We start from the raw sequence: 16,020 nt of genomic DNA on the forward strand, positions 1-16,020 counted from the left end.
TCCTAATATTCAAACAGTACCTCTCAGTCTCTCTTTCAGGCAAAGTCACAGAGTTAAGAAGCTATACAACTAGTCTAGAATGTGGCGTGGACGCCTGGGTTCACCTCGACTTTGTTGGCGGTTACACATTCCTCCCAGAGTCCATCGGCGGTCCAGACGACGCAAGTGAGCCTTGCGTCTCTTAGTGACTATAAAGCAAAGAGACAAAGGGAAAACACAAACACAATGCAAAATGTTTACAAAAAGATGAACATATTACATGAAATAATCACCAGGATTTGGGCTGGAAGGAGATTTGGGGATTGCATCAATATACAGTAAATTAATCCCTTTATTTTGATTGCGACCAACTAAGTCGAGTTTTAGGAATATAAAACACTCTGCACTGGACAATATAGTAGAGGTTCCTGCTGGTGGTTCTCCCTTGGTTTTATGTTTAAACAATTCCGAGTTGTCACTCTAGTAGCAGCTGGTCAATAGTCAACAGTGTCCGGGACACAGTACAGCAGGACAGTGTTGCTGATCAATGGGACAGAGCTGTTTACTGACACAAACACTGACATTGACACGGTCACTGACACGGTCACAGACACTGATCCTGACAGCTACTCTCCATGGTCTTCTCCCTGAGCTTGGTTAAAAAAAAATTGTTGATAAAAAGCAAAGAAAACCTGACTTTTTTTGGTGGATAAAGTGCAGGCCTGTACAATGACGTCAGCATCTTAATTGCTTTGTTTCTAATCTTTCTGAAATTTTGATCAACCCGATTGAAATCTTCCAGCCCAAATATCATAACTGGTTTAATTTAGTGATGACAATGAGGTGACTGCGGGATCAATAAGCTGTTAACCCTCTGAAGACTGAATTTCCCAACATGAAAAGCACAATATAAATGTAAGTTTGCATTGTATTGAATTTCTTCCCTCATCAGTGGCAGCATTTAACACTGCAGAATATAAACATAATGTGATCCTTAATGTCTTTATACATCAGCCAACCAGTTACTTTGTGCTGCGGAATGGAATTCACTAGATGGTTTGAAAACGGTTAAGAGAAAGTTAGAGATGTTGGATGGGATTACAAAAGGCAGACAATGTCTGTAAGAGAACAATAAAAACATTACCAGAAACTTAATTAACATGTAAGTAACTGAGTTGGATCAGTAGCTGTAAGTCGGACCTGCCACAGCTGGTAGAATCTCCTCCCCTTCCATCATCTGAGGAGGCACCTGAAGGCCATGTCAGAAGTGACACTGCACTCAAGGTTAGGCTTTATAAATAGGGGCCATAGAGTACAAGACTCAGGAGGTTATAATTAACTGATATAAAACACTGGTTAGGCCTCAGTTAGAATACTGCGCCCAGTTCTGGGCACCACACTATAGGAAGGATGTTAAGGCATTGGAAAGGGTGCAGAGGAGATTTACGAGGATGGTACTAGGAAAGAGGGACCGTGATTATGAGGAAAGGCTGGAGAGGCCGGGATTATTCTCATTGGAGCAGAGAAGGTTACGTGGAGACCTAATAGAGGTCTTCAAAATCATGAGGGGATTTGATAGGTTAGAGAGGGAAAAACTGTTCCCACTGGCGGGTGTGTCGGTGACTCGAGGTCACAGATTCAAAACAGTCTCTAAAAGAAGCCGAGGGGAGGTGAGAAGAAATTGTTTCACGCAGCGAGTTGTTCGAATCTGGAAGGCATTGCCTGAAAGGGCGGTTGAGGCCGATTCGATAACTACTTTTGAAAACGCGGTGGACGGGTATTTGAGGAGGACGGGTCAGCAGGGTTATGGGTTATGGGGTAAGGGCTGGGGAGTGGGATTGACATTACATTGCTCTATTCAAAGAGCGGCACAGACTTGATGGGCCTGAATGGCCTCTTTTTGTGCTGTACGATTCTATGATTCAAATAGGAGGATACCCTCAAAAAACACTCCAGCAGAATCTACAACTTGGAACACTTTCACTCCGTTAGATAGATAACAACAACAACAACAAGATTCCATTTATAGAGCGCCTTTCACGTCGGGAGTACGTCCGAAGGCACTGTACAGTTGGGTCAGGACCCGAGCAGGGGGGAAATGGTCAGGGTGAGGGAAGGGAGGGAGCGAGGAGGGGGGAAATGGTCAGGGGGAGGGAAGGGAGGGAGCGAGGAGGGGGGAAATGGTCAGGGTGAGGGAAGGAAGGGAGCGAGGAGGGGGTAGAGAGTCGAGAGCGGAGCTGAAGGTATGGTCAAAGAGAAAGGTCTTGAGACCGGCCTTGAAGGAGGAAAGCGAGGAAGCGGCGAAGGCACTGGGATAGAGTTCCAGAGCCTCGGGGCTGAGAGGCTGAAGGCCACCGATGGTAGGGCGGTTGGGGCGGGGGATGTGGAGCAGACCGGAGCCAGAGAAACGGAGGGTACGGGCAGGTAAGTAGGGGGATAGTAGGTCAGAGAGGTAGGAGGGAGTGAGCCCGTGAATGGTCTTGTAGGTGAGGATGAACATCTTGAATTCGATCCTCTGGGGGATGGGGAGCCAGTGGAAGCGAGCGAGGGCGAGGGTGAGGGCGAGGGTGGGAGTGATGTGGTCGCGGTGTCTGGTGCGGGACAGTACACGAGCTGCAGAGTTCTGAATGACCTGCAGTGTGGAGGGAGGTGGCGGGAAGGCCGGCGAGGAGAGAGTTCCCATAGTCCAGCCTTGAGGTGATAAAGGCGTGGACCAGAGTTTCAGCCGCGTGAGGGGTGAGGTAGTGCCGTAGTCTGGCCATGTTCCGGAGGTGATGGAAGGCGGTGCCAGTTGTGGTGCGGATATGAGGGAGAAAGGACAGCTCAGGGTCGAACAGAACCCCGAGGTTCCTGATGGCTTTGAGAGGTGGAGAGTGCGGCCTTGGATACTGATGCTGTCAGCGCCTGAGGTGCGGAGGCACTGACGGAGCCAATCAGGAGGGCCTCAGTTTTGCGCACGTTGATCTGAAGAAAGTTGTCTCTCGTCCAGGACTCGATGTCGGACAGACAGCTGTCAGGACATCGGTGTTCGTGGAGTTGAGGTTAGAGGAGGAAAGGTAGAGTTGGGTGTCATCCGCATACATGTGGAAGTTAACCCCATGTCTGCGGATGATGTCACCACAGGGGGAGCATATAGAGGGTGAAGAGGAGGGGACCGAGGACAGAGCCCTGAGGGACACCGCACAAGACAGTGCGGGGGGTGGAGGAAAAGCCATTCGTGGAAACAAAGTGAAGACGGTGGGAGAGGTACGACCTAAACCACTCAAGGACAGTGCCTTGAAGGTTGAGGTGGGAGGACAAGCGGTGGAGGAGGATAGCATGGTCGACCGTATCGAATGCTGCCGATAGGTCGAGGAGGACGAGGAGGCAGAGGGAGCCCTGGTCACAGATGGTCAGGATGTCATTGGTGACCTTGACCAGGGCAGTTTCTGTGCTATGGGCAGCACGGAAACCCGACTGAAGGGGTTCGAATAATGAATGGGTGGAGAGGAAAGAGCGCAGTTGGGAGGCGACAACTCGTTCCAGGACCTTGGACAGGAAGGGGAGGTTGGAGATGGGCCGGTAGCTTGATAGCTGCGACGCATCAAGGGAGGGTTTTTTCAAGGTGGGAGTGATGGTGGCAGTTTTTAAGGGAATGGGAACAGAGCCAGAGGAGAGGGACAGGTTGACGATGTCTGTGATATGTGGGGCAAGGAGGTGGAGCTGGGAGATAAGGAGTGGAGTGGGGATGGGGTCAAGGGAGCAGGTGGTGGGTTTCAGGGATAGGATGAGTTTGGTGACAGAGGGTGGGGAAACGGGTACGAAAGTGTGTAGGGGAGGATGGGTAGGAGTCGGAGTGTGGGAGGGAGGGGGTGGGGGTGGGTGGATGTTGGAGGGGAAGTGACCGCGGAGTGAATTCCCTTGATTTTGGATTCAAGGAAATCCAGCATCTCTTCGCAGTGAAGGTTGGAGGAGATGACCTGCGCGGGGGGGCAGAGGAGCTGGGATGTGGTAGAGAACAGTAGCCTGGGGTTGTTCTTCGCCTCCAGGATTATCCTGGAGTAGAAGGACGACTTGGCTGAGGCTAGAGTGGAGCGGTAGATTTTGAGGAGGTCCAGCCAGATTTGTCGGTGGACCGTTAGGCCAGATTTGAGGCAGGTGCGTTCAGCGGCCCGCACCTGGCTCTTCAGTGAGCGGAGGTGAGTGGTGAACCAGGGGGAGGAGTGAGAGTAAGAGACAGTACAGGAGGTGATGGGGGCAAGAGTATTGAGTGTGGAGGAGAGGGTGTTGTGGAGGAGGGTGAGAGGAGAAGAGGGGTCAGTGAGGGTTGAAGGCCAGAGGGAGAGGAGTTCAGAGGACTCCAAGGCAGCGGTTAGGGATTGTGGGTGTAACTTCTTCCAGGGGCGGTAGAAGATGGTGGTGGGTCTGGTGGAGGTGGGGAGGGGGGTGGAGGTGGTGAAGGAGATGAAGTGGTGGTCGGAGATGGCCTTGTCGGTGATAGTGACATCCGAGACACTGAGGCCCCGGGTGATCACCAAGTCGAGTGGGTGGCCGTGACTGTGAGTGTGGGAGTTGATGTGGAGGGAGAGGTTGAGCGAGGAGAGCAGGGAAGAGAAGTCTGAGGAGATGGAGTAGGAGGGGGTGAAGTGCAGGTTGAAGTAGCCCAGGATGATGTGGCGATCAGAGCAGAGGCAGAGAGATGTAAGAAGTGTCGAAATATCGGAGATGAAGGTGGGAGAGGTTTTAGGGGGCCGGTAGAGGAGGAGGATTTTGAGCGAGAGGAAGGAGGGGTGGGAGAGGGTGAGGTGCTTGAAAGAGGGGAAAGAGCCAGAGGAGTAGGGGGATAGGGCAAGTGGTGTCCTTGAGATAAGGGCTACACCACCGCCATGGCGGTTGGGGCGAGGGATGTGGTGGGAGGTGTAGCCGGGTGGTGTGGCCTCCGTGAGGGGGATGGTGTTGCCTGGGGTGAGCCAGGTTTCCATTAAGGCCATAATGTCAACGCTCTCATCAAGGATGAGATCGTTGTGTGGAGTCCTGTAGCTCAGTGGTTAGAGCACTCGCTTTGCAAGTGAGAGACCTGAGTTCAATTCCAGGCAGAGGGCGAAACCTTGGGCAAGTTTCCTTACTCCACACAGAGCCTAATAATAATCCCTCCAAAACCAAAACAATAATAAATTGGTCATTTTCAATCTACGACTGTTTGTGGGACATTGCTGTGCGCAATTGGCTGCCGCGTTCGCCCACAAATATACAGTCAATTTACTTTACAGTGTGTTCTGTGAAGCGCTTTGGGACGTCCTCCCGACGTGAAAAGCGCTATATCAAATGCAAGGATTATTATTATTATTGATGACCAGGGCCTTGTTACAGAGGGAGCGGACGTTTTGTAGTCCGATGTGGAGGGAGCGGTTGACAGAAGGGTGTGTGGGAGGGGAGGGGGGTCCAGGTTGTGAAGCAGGGGTGGGGGAAATGGGGATAAGGGAGGAGAGGTTGGCTCCCCGGGTCTGTGTCCGGGGTGGCTGGCGAGTGTGGTGGGGAATGGTGCAGTCGGTGTGGCTGCTGCTGGACAGCCAACGCCGAGTGCCACGGTGAGCCCGGCGGAGGATTCCCAGACTGGAACAGAGGGAGGTTGTGGGAGGGTCAAGTGGGGATAGAAGACGAGAGGGACAGAGAGAGAGGAGGAGAGAGCGGGAGAGATGCAGAGGGGGGGCGGGTTTGGGGGTAGAGAGGAGGGAGGAGGGGGGTTAGGGGCCTCGGGTCAAAGCGGCAGCCATAGTGCGCACGCGGGGACCGGGAGCGAGCAGTCAGGTGGATGGCATTATCCCATAGGCTGGGGCAGCCAACCTAACAGGACCAACAGGACCTTGATACCTTGATGTGAGCCCTGGGCGGGGGGGGCGCAGAGTTTTTTTTGCGCGCGCACACTCCTGAAAACTAAACTATGACGTCAGCGGTTCCCCGCTCCGCCCCCACCCTTTCCCTCCTCAGCCCCACAGCCCCCCCTGTGGCTGCACTCCCTGCCGCCGCTCCCCGTGTGGCTGCACTCCCTGCCGCCGCTCCCCGTGTGGCTGCACTCCCTGCCGCCGCTCCCCGTGTGGCTGCACTCCCTGCCGCCGCTCCCCGCTTCATGTTGGGAGGACGTCCCAAAATGCTGAATGGTCAGGTGTTGGGACCCGAGCATGGGGGAGAGGTGTTGTAGGGGTATGGGAAGGCAGAGAGGTGGGAGGGAGACCAAAGGCACGGTTGAAGAGAAGGGTCTTGAGACCTGCCTTGAAGGAGGTAAGGGAGGAAGCGAGGCGAAGAGACTTTGGGATGGAGTTCCAGAGTGTGGGGGCAGAGAGGCTGAAAGCCCAGCCACCGATGGTAGGGCGGGTCGGGCGGGAGATATGGAGCAGGCCGGAGCCCGCTGAACGGAGGGAGCAGGCAGGTTGGTAGAAGGTCAGCAGGTCAGAGAGGTAGGAGGGGGCAATGATGGCCTTAAAGGTAAGGACGAGGATCTTGAACCCGATCCTCTGGGGGATGGGGAGCCAGTGGAGTCGGGCGAGGGTGGGAGTGATGGGATCATGGAGCCTGGTGCGTGAGAGTACACGAGCTGCAGAGTTTTGGATGATTTGATAACAATTCATTCATTCCTATAGAATAGCATCCCCAGCCTTGCCGCGAGAGCAAGAGATGCTCAAAACACAACACAAACTTGTGTAGTGGGAACACCATCACATAACATAGTCAGTTCCTGTCACTGCCTTAACCACAGATCCAAACCTGAAACCGAGGACAGGAACTTTGGAAAACATGAGTAATGGGTGGGTCAACTCATTAGATCACAAGACAGGTTCTGATTAATTTGATCTCATCTTTTCAGAATATCCACCCTACCGTCCATCCATTACAACAACCTGCATTTTCTAGATTAGTCATGATGTACACACTACTCTGTGTATCTACATGTCTAAAGCAAGCATAACCTGCTCAATCCCAGATTCCCTTTGCTGTTATGTAATAGCAAGGAAGGATGCCAAGCACTGAATGAACTGAAGTCTACTTTGGTGAAGCAGGCACACGTACTGACTGCTTTGAGCCGCTCCATTCTCTGTCAGGTGAGATCATAAAACAGACATTTGCAACACATGAGGCATGGCCCATCCTGCCTGAGTTTGCTCTCTGAATCAACTATCAGTTTATCAAACGTCTTATTCAGCTCTTTAACTCTCGACCAGCTCCAATACATTCTATTCCAATGTACAACAATGCAATATAAATAAATATAGCACCATTCATACCTGGAGGCTGTTCCAAGGTACTTAACAGTCTTGTCTGTATCTACACAGACATCTACACCAATGTAGATTTACACCTCTGGTTCAGTTAAACGAGACCATAATCCAATGCAGATCCATGCTCTTTTCCAGCCCCATTAACCTCCCCAACCCTTGTGCATTAGATTCACCCAAAAGCCCTTACCCTCAACACGAGGGCAGCCCAAATTCACAGTTCGTAACCTTTAATCCTGAATTTCTGAACACCCATCATATTATTATTTTTAACAATAATAATCCTTTCATTTGATATACCACCTCATCACATTGTCAAGAAGTCTCAAAGCGCTTCACAGGAAATGCTGTAAAGTGTATTGACTGTCTATTTTGTGGGTGAAACACAGCACTGTCCCAGAAACAGCCAAGGAGTGACCGATTTTTATTTAGGGATTGTTGGCCAGGACACGGGGAGAAACTCAGTCCTCTTTTCGAATAGTGCCATGAGATCTTTAACGTCCAGCTGAACAGGTAGACGGACTTCTGTTTAAGGACTTGTGTCTCGGGCATTTGTACTATCCATTCTGAGTTAAGCAATTCTGTAAACTATTTGCTTCCGAAACAAAGTGGTTATTGACTATCTCATTTACCTTCTCCAGCTCGTGTAGTGCTGATGTCGAGGTCATCTCGAGTTCCATTCTGCGACTCCAGGTACGTGGCTGGGACCCAGCCCTGCTCCTCCACAGTGCTCACAAACCACCAACCTGAGACACACAATAAAGCTATCAATAGTACAAATTATTTTTCTCAAGGCTAGACCTTTCCCTGAACATTGACACTACTGGAGTCCCTCGCACTGAACAAAACATGGAACACTGTAGGCCTCTTTCTCAGCTAGACATGGACACTGCAGGCTGAGATAGTCATGCAACAGATTCAGTGCTCAGCCACCTCCAGCTTTCTGCAATTCTGTGTTTCCATTACATTGCAGTTACATTGGCACAACATTTAACTGACTTAAAAATCTCAACCAGAGCCAAAGGACTGAAGGAGTAAGACTGCTTTACACAGTCCTCAACCAGCAAGATCCTCTTCCCAGCCAAATCCAACATTAGCTGTCAGCCATTACTGCACTGGCCCAGAAATCAATGCGAATATTACACTGAATTGTTGAACTCCACCTGAATCTCTGTACCTTAAAATGCAGTACTAGTTGGCATAATCCAGTCTCCCTTTATCCAAAGCAAAGGAGCTTCTTTTGTATTCTTTTACCAACTGAGCCTTTGGTGGTGTGCACTGAATGGCATTCCCTGAATCTCTCGTCCGCTGACTCCAAGACCAGTCTCTGAGGTTCACTAATTAGGGTTAGGGTTGGATAGTCAAATGAGATAGTCAAGCTCCTGTTGATAGTGTCACTGCGCAGCAGGATAAGCAATTGTTTTGTGTTTCTCTTCGAGAAACGTAACCCGTAAGAATCACACAGAAAATCCTTTGTTTTGTGTAATTGTATTATTTAATTTCACTATATTTTAGTTACCTTGCAAACTTTAAATAGGCAATTCTATTCAATAAATTCATACAAATTCATACAATAAAATGATAATACAACCAGTGACAAGGTCTCTGTGTCTTTCTCTGTCTGTGTCTCTGTATCTCTGTCTTTCTCTCTCTGTTACCGGTGTGAAAGTGATTGGCAGGTTCTGTGACTAACTGCCGCCTAGCGCTGCTGTTTTTCCCGCTGGGTCAGACCAAGCCTGGGCTGTGGACTCACAAGTGCGACTGTACGCACGGGCCAGAAGCAATCATGCCCTGGGCCGGATGCGGCCTATGAGCCACCAGCTGGACCACCCTGGCCTACGAGCTAAAAGTCGAGACATGGAGTCTATCTATGACTGCTTCATGACAGAAAAATCTTTGAGTTTAAAGCTGTTCCCCAATCCCCAGAAGTCTCCACGATACTTAACCCACGTTTCGTATTCTGCACCAATCAGTCTTTTAAGCGGAGTAAGTGAAGTGAACGTCCTGCTCCCCTGAGGGCATTTTGCGCTCACTTGTAAAAAGAGAATCAATCTGTGTTTTACTCATAAAGGAAAGGCCTCGTAAATCATGGCTGTACAACCCCGTCTCCATGGAGCTCTGTCAGCCAGTGGCACGAAGCGGCTCTGCTAAAGCAATTGTCTCACTCCAAATAGTTATGGACTTGGAAAGTCACTGGTACCTGAGAAGACCTGAGCCGGCAGCAGGATATTGGGGACTATATACTAACTACAGGAGATACAGAATAGAGCACAGGTTTGGGATATTGTCTAATTCGCTGTCAGGCAGCTGACATCAGACAAAAAACTAACCATCAAAGTTTATAATAAAACAGAGTCTCAGACCTCAGTAACAGCAGGACAGATGTTCTAGCTCAGTATCAAATTCACGTTAGACATGGGATCTGATAAGCGCAGATAAAAAAGGTTTTAATTTTTAAAAGAAACATTTTTTATCTTTGATCTTCACAGCAGTTTCAAAGAGAAGCCAGAAAGGTATTTGAAAGCAGATCAGCCACTCAGCACATTAGCAGCTGCTCCTTGTCCAATCACTGCACACTCTGCACTGCACACTACATGGTTGGCTCCAGGACAGGCCGTGTCAAATTGTCTGTAAACCCTTCCCAACTACAAGGTTTTGATTCAAAGAAGGTGCTGGTCCAAATCTGTCAAGCCGTGCTACTGTAGGAGTCGGGGCAGTGTGTGTGTGTGTGCGTGTATGTTGAACGCTGGACCAGTCAGAACGAAACTTCATTGTGCAATAAATCCCAAACATTCTTCCAGTATAGATTTCTCTCACTGGAATCTACACAATATTTATTACCACTCGCAAATTCAGATTCTCTGCATTGCTACGGCTGCTGGTTTAGTAAAACAAAAGTTGTGCAGTGGAACAGGAGCCGCTTGTGCACCTCGCAGAGCAGTGGGGCTGGAGGCGCTTGTGGGCCAAATATCTGGAAGGACCATAAGGTAACACAACAGCCAAGAAACAATGACCTACTTCTATAATTTAGCAAAAAAATCAACACCAATAATTTGCATTTATATAACACCTTTCATGCAGGATAGCATCTCGGAGTGCTGAACAGTAACGGAGCCTAATGCCAATCCAGGGGAAGGGAAGAGGTGACCGTAAGCATGATCGATGAGGAAGGTCTTAGGCGTGACCTGAAAAGGGGGAAGGAGGGGGCAAGACGGAGGGATTGAGGGAGAAAGTTCAAACTTTCGGAGCATAGCGTGGAAAGCCCAGCTATCAATGGTGGAGTGGAAGGGTGAGGGACAAGCAGGAACTGGAGCCAGCCGAGCGGAGGCGTAAGCAGGCCCGGAGAGGTAAGCAGGTCCCGGCGTGTGAATGGATTGATAGACAAGTTTGAGGATCTTGAAATCGAGCCGTTCTGTAATAGGGGGCCAGTGGAACCTGCCATGGACTGGTGTGGTGGAGGTATGGAAGTTAGAGTGGGTGAATATACAGGATTTCTGTATGAGTTGGATTTTTGGATCAGCAATAATGCATTAAACAAGTCAAAGGAAAAACTGAAAATCAAATCACACATGCTACTAATGGTCCTTCCACACAATGTACGTTTCAATACAGCCTATCCCACAATCTGTAGCCAGGAGCACGGTGTCCCTGATGGCACTAGCCAGGCAGTGCTCAACAGCTCCCACATGGAGAGAATGCATCAATTCCAACAGAGCATCAATTTCGCATTGCTTGGTAGCAAAGTTCCACTGAACCCTTGCTCACATCTGCCTCCATGTCATTGTACATCCTGTGAAGCCGGAGTTGGCCTCTCTCACACAGAAATCCGTTTCAATCCCTCTGCCTCACCCACTCTTTAGCTTTAAATCCCACCTAAAGATCTACCTCTTCAACAGCGCCTATGGTCAGATTCCTCTTCTCGTGGCTTGTCACCGTGCAGCACTCCTAGACGCTAACGTGTGTGAAAGGCACTATATACAGACACCTTGTTGCCATTTTCTCTGGATTTAACCAAGCCACAATTACAGCGACAGTGCAAAACACACTGAATGCCGCAGGATAGAGCAGGATGTGGATAGACACAAATAATTCACTTTGCACTTTGCATGCCTTACTTGATTTTTGAAATGAGGCAAAAAAAAATTACCAAGAGAAAATAATCACTGCATGAGCTTTCACTATTTGTGTAGGAATGAGTAACTTTCCTCCCCGTGTCTGTCTTAGAAACTGCAGACAACATGGTACCTCCAAATTGGCTCCAGTGTAAACCGAATCCTCCAGAGAATGTCTTGATGGAGGGCGGGTGAAAGTTCATACACTACTCAGTGGACAGACTTTGACATGTCCTCTACCACGCTAGCTTCGCGAGCCCATCACCCCCCCATTCAGCTCTACTGCCTCTCCATCCACAAGATCCTCGCCCTTACTGTCAATCCCTCCAATGGCCTTGTCCCACCCTATCTATTCTACCTGCAACCTGGCTTCTCCCTCTGCTTCTTGTCCCTCGTTGGCCACACTTTCAGCCACTAAATCCGAAAACTTTGAAACTGTCCGCCTTGTCTCCTCCTTCCTCATCTTCAGGTCATGCCTGAAGACCTTCCTCTTCGACCATGCCTACGGTCACCTCCCCCTTCCCCCGGCTCGGCGTCATGCTCCGCCACTGCCAAGCTCTCTGGGATGCTACCCTACATGAGGGGCACAAGATAAATGCAAGTTGTTGTTTGTACCTGCAGGAGTCAATATTTACGACTTCTACAAATTACTAGTGTGCTATAATGATGGCAATACATGCGCAAGCTGCTATATCTGCACCTGGCTTTTCCCTCTTTCCCACCTCAGTGTTTGTATTATATATGCATGTGCTGCTTGGTTCTTAAAGAGAGGCTGAAACATTTACCAATAAAAAAAATAATTACTGTTAAAAACAAAACCAGATGAAGCTGATTCTGTGGGGTTTTGTATTTTACAAGTGTGATGCAGTTTCCTCCCAGCAGCATTTCTTTACAGAGTGCAGTGTCTAATAGATTGTGCAGGCAGCTACCCACACATCCATGCATAACCACAATATACACTACCAGACACTTGATACATACATCCCACACTGCAAAATACACCAACACACACCATAAACACCCCTGAGCACTACACGTCCAATGCACACCCTATATATATTATATATATACACAACTTGGATTTATATAGTGTCCCCACGCCGGACGGCATCTCAGAGCACTTCACAGTAACGGATCCCGGGACCGAGACGGGGGAGGGGGAGGAAGGTGACCAAAGGCACGGTCGAAAAGAAAGGTCTTCAGCAGAGACCTGAAATGGGTAGGGAGGGAGCGAGGCGAAGGGAGTAAGGAAGGGAGTTCCAGAGCCTCGGGGCATAGTGGCTGAAGGCACGGCCGTCGAGCGGAGGACTCGGGACAAGGAGGAGGCCAGACCCAGAGCAACAAAGGCAATGGGCACTGCTTTGAGGAGACAGGAAAGGTCGGGGGGTGCAGAGGATTTGAAGACAAGGGTGAGGATCTTGAAACTGATCCTCTCTGGGACAGGGAGCCAGTGCAGTCTGGCGAGGACTGGGGTGATCGGGGAGCGGAGTTTGGTGCAGGTGAGAATGCGGGTGGAAGAGTTTTGAATAATCTGGGTTTTATGGATGGTAGTGGAGGGGAGGCCGGCGAGGAGGGCGTTATAGTCCAGCCGAGAGGTCTTCTGAAGACCTTTCTCTTCGACCGCGCTTTTGGTCACCTTCCTCCCCATTCCCCTGGCTCGGTGCCGGGATCCGTTACTATAAAGCGCTCTAAGACACAGTCCGGCATGGAGGGCGCTATATAAATCCAAATTGTTGTTATTGTTGACATATATAAATAGTGAAAGTAAGGATATTAGTGATCCTACTATGTTCAAGTAGATCAGTAATAAGGGGGAATACGATCAGGATTGTCACTGGCTGGAAGAGTTAAGGGAAGCTAAATTAACCCACAACCTTCTGTCCCAGAGCTGCGAGCGCTGCCACTGCACCACGGTGACTGCTTAGGGCGACTTCAACCTGCACTTCACCCCCTCCTGCTCCATCTCCTCAGACTTCTCCTCCCTGCTCTCCTCACTCAACCTCTCCCTCCACATCAACTCCGCCACTCACAGTCACCCACTCGATTTGATGATCACCCGGGGCCTCAGTGTCTCCGATGTCACCATTACCGACAAGGTCGTCTCCGATCATCACTTCATCTCCTTCACCACCTCCACGCCCTCCCCCAGACCCACCACCATCTTCTACCGCCCCTGGAAGAAGTTACCCCCACAATCCCTAACCGCTGCCTTGGAGTCTTCTGAACTCCTCTCCCTCTGGCCTTCATTCCTCACTGACCCCTCTTCTGCTCTCACCCTCCTCCACAACACCCTCTCCTCCACACTCGACACTCTTGCCCCCATCACCTCCTGTACTGTCTCTTACTCTCACTCCTCCCCCTGGTTCACCACTCACCTCCACTCACTGAAGAGCCAGGTGTGGGCCGCTGAACGCACCGGGCCTCAAATCTGGCCTAACGGTCCACCAACAAATCTGGCTGGACCTCCTCAAAATCTACCGCTCCACTCTAGCCTCGGCCAAGTCGTCCTTCTACTCCAGGATAATCCTGGAGGCGAAGAACAACCCCAGGCTTCTGTTCTCTACCACATCCCAGCTCCTCTGCCCCCCCGCGCAGGTCATCTCCTCCAACCTTCACTGCGAAGAGATGCTGGATTTCCTTGAATCCAAAATCAAGGGAATCCGCTTCGCGGTCACTTCCCCTCCAACATCCACCCAACCCCCACCCCCTCCCTCCCACACTCCGACTCCTACCCATCCTCCTCTACACACCTTCGAACCCGTTTCCCCACCCTCTGTCACCAAACTCATCCTGTCCTTGAAACCCACCACCTGCTCCCTTGACCCCATCCCCACTCCACTCCTTATCTCCCAGCTCCACCTCCTTGCCCCACTTCTCACAGACATCATCAACCTGTCCCTCTCCTCTGGCTCTGTTCCCATTCCCCTCAAAACTGCCACCATCATTCCCACTTTGAAAAAACCCTCCCTTGATGCGTTGCAGCTATCAAGCTACTGGCCCATCTCCAACCTCCCCTTTCTGTCCAAGGTCCTTGAAAGAGTCATTGTCTCCCAGCTGCGCTCTTTCCTCTCCACCCATTCATTATTCGAACCCCTTCAGTCGGGTTTCCGTGCCGCCCATAGTACAGAAACCGCCCTGGTCAAGGTCACTGATGACATCTTGACCGTCTGTGACCAGGGCTCCCGCTGCCTCCTCAACCTCCTCCACCGCTTGTCCTCTCAGCTCAACCTTCAAGGCCCTGTCCTTGAGTGGTTTAGATGGTACCTCTCCCACCGTCTTCATTTTGTTTCCACAAACGTCTTTTCCTCCACCCCCGCACTGTCTCGTGCGGTGTCCCTCAGGGCTCTGTCCTCGGTCCCTTCCTCTTCACCCTCTATATGCTCCCCCTTAGTGACATCATCCGCAGACATGGGGTTAACTTCCACATGTATGCGGATGACACCCAACTCTACCTTTCCTCCTCTACCCTCAACTCCACGACCCCCGATGTCCTGACAGCTGTCTGTCCGACATCGAGTCCTGGACGAGAGACAACTTTCTTCAGCTCAACGTGCGCAAACCTGAGGCCCTCCTGATTGGCTCCATCAGCGCCTCCGCACCTCAGGCGCTGACAGCATCAGCATCCAAGGCTGCACTCTCCACCTCTCAAAGCCATCAGGAACCTCGGGGTTCCCCTCGACCCTGAGCTGTCCTTTCTCCCTCATATCCGCACCAACTGGCACCGCCTTCCATCACCTCCGGAACATCGCCAGACTACGGCACTACCTCACCCCTCACGCGGCTGAAACTCTGGTCCACGCCTTTATCACCTCAAGGCTGGACTATGGGAACTCTCTCCTCGCCGGCCTTCCCGGCACCTCCCTCCACAAGCTGCAGGTCATTCAGAACTCTGCAGCTTGTGTACTGTCCCACACCAGGTTCGCGCCCACATCACTCCCACCCTCGCCCTCACCCTCGCTCGCCTCCACTGGCTCCCCATCCCTCAGAGGATCGAATTCAAGATCCTCATCCTCACCTACAAGGTCATTCACCGCCTCGCTCCCTCCTACCTCTCTGACCTACTATCCCCTTACTTACCTGCGCGTATCCTCCGTTCCTCTGGCTCCGGTCTGCTCCACGTCCCCCGCCCCAACCGCCCTACCATCGGTGGCCTTCAGCCTCTCAGCCCCGAGGCTCTGGAACTCCATCCCCCAGTGCCTTCGCCGCTTCCTCCCTTTCCTCCTTCAAGGCCGGTCTCAAGACCTTTCTCTTTGACCGTGCCTTCAGCTCCCCTCTCGACTCTCTACCCCCTCCTCCCTCCCCCCCCCCCCTGACCATTTCCCCCTCCTCCTCCCTCCCCCCCCTGCTCGGGTCCCGACCCAACTGTCCAACGCCTTGGGACGTCCTCCCGACGTGAAGCGCTCTTTTTTTTTTTTTTTTTTTTTTTTTTTTTTTTTTTCCTCGACTCCGCTTCAAAAGACTGAAAAACTAAGTCACCGAAACAAAAAAAAAGAAAAAAAAAAAATAAAATCGCAAAAGCGCACTCAGGACGTCCACTCCGAAACTGATGAATAAGGGCGAACGCCATTCCACAGCAATGAAAACATCTAATGAAAATGAAATTTTTTTTTTTTTTTTTTTTTTTTTTGATTCTTGTTGTTTGTTGTTTGTAGAGCTAGTCTCGGGCATCCTGATGTTAC

The 16,020-nt window shown here is 50.7% G+C and overlaps 1 protein-coding gene across 2 annotated transcripts in view; it reads right to left on the reverse strand.

Annotated features, from left to right (window-relative positions):
* Window positions 1-16,020, reverse strand: part of sh3pxd2aa (SH3 and PX domains 2Aa) — an 89,971-nt gene that overhangs the window by 19,716 nt on the left and 54,235 nt on the right. The window contains exons 8-9 of one of the 2 annotated variants that reach the window (XM_007910558.1): window positions 7,862-7,975; window positions 105-188 (exon numbers count right to left, since the gene is read on the reverse strand). In XM_007910558.1, coding sequence (XP_007908749.1) covers window positions 105-188; window positions 7,862-7,975 — 198 coding nt within the window. The remainder of the gene's footprint in view (window positions 1-104; window positions 189-7,861; window positions 7,976-16,020) is intronic. The other variant, XM_042337015.1, reaches the window with a different exon arrangement.

The sequence above is a fragment of the Callorhinchus milii genome, unplaced genomic scaffold, assembly GCF_018977255.1.
Source record: "Callorhinchus milii isolate IMCB2004 unplaced genomic scaffold, IMCB_Cmil_1.0 Scaffold7, whole genome shotgun sequence".
Classification (NCBI taxonomy): Eukaryota; Metazoa; Chordata; class Chondrichthyes; order Chimaeriformes; family Callorhinchidae; genus Callorhinchus; species Callorhinchus milii.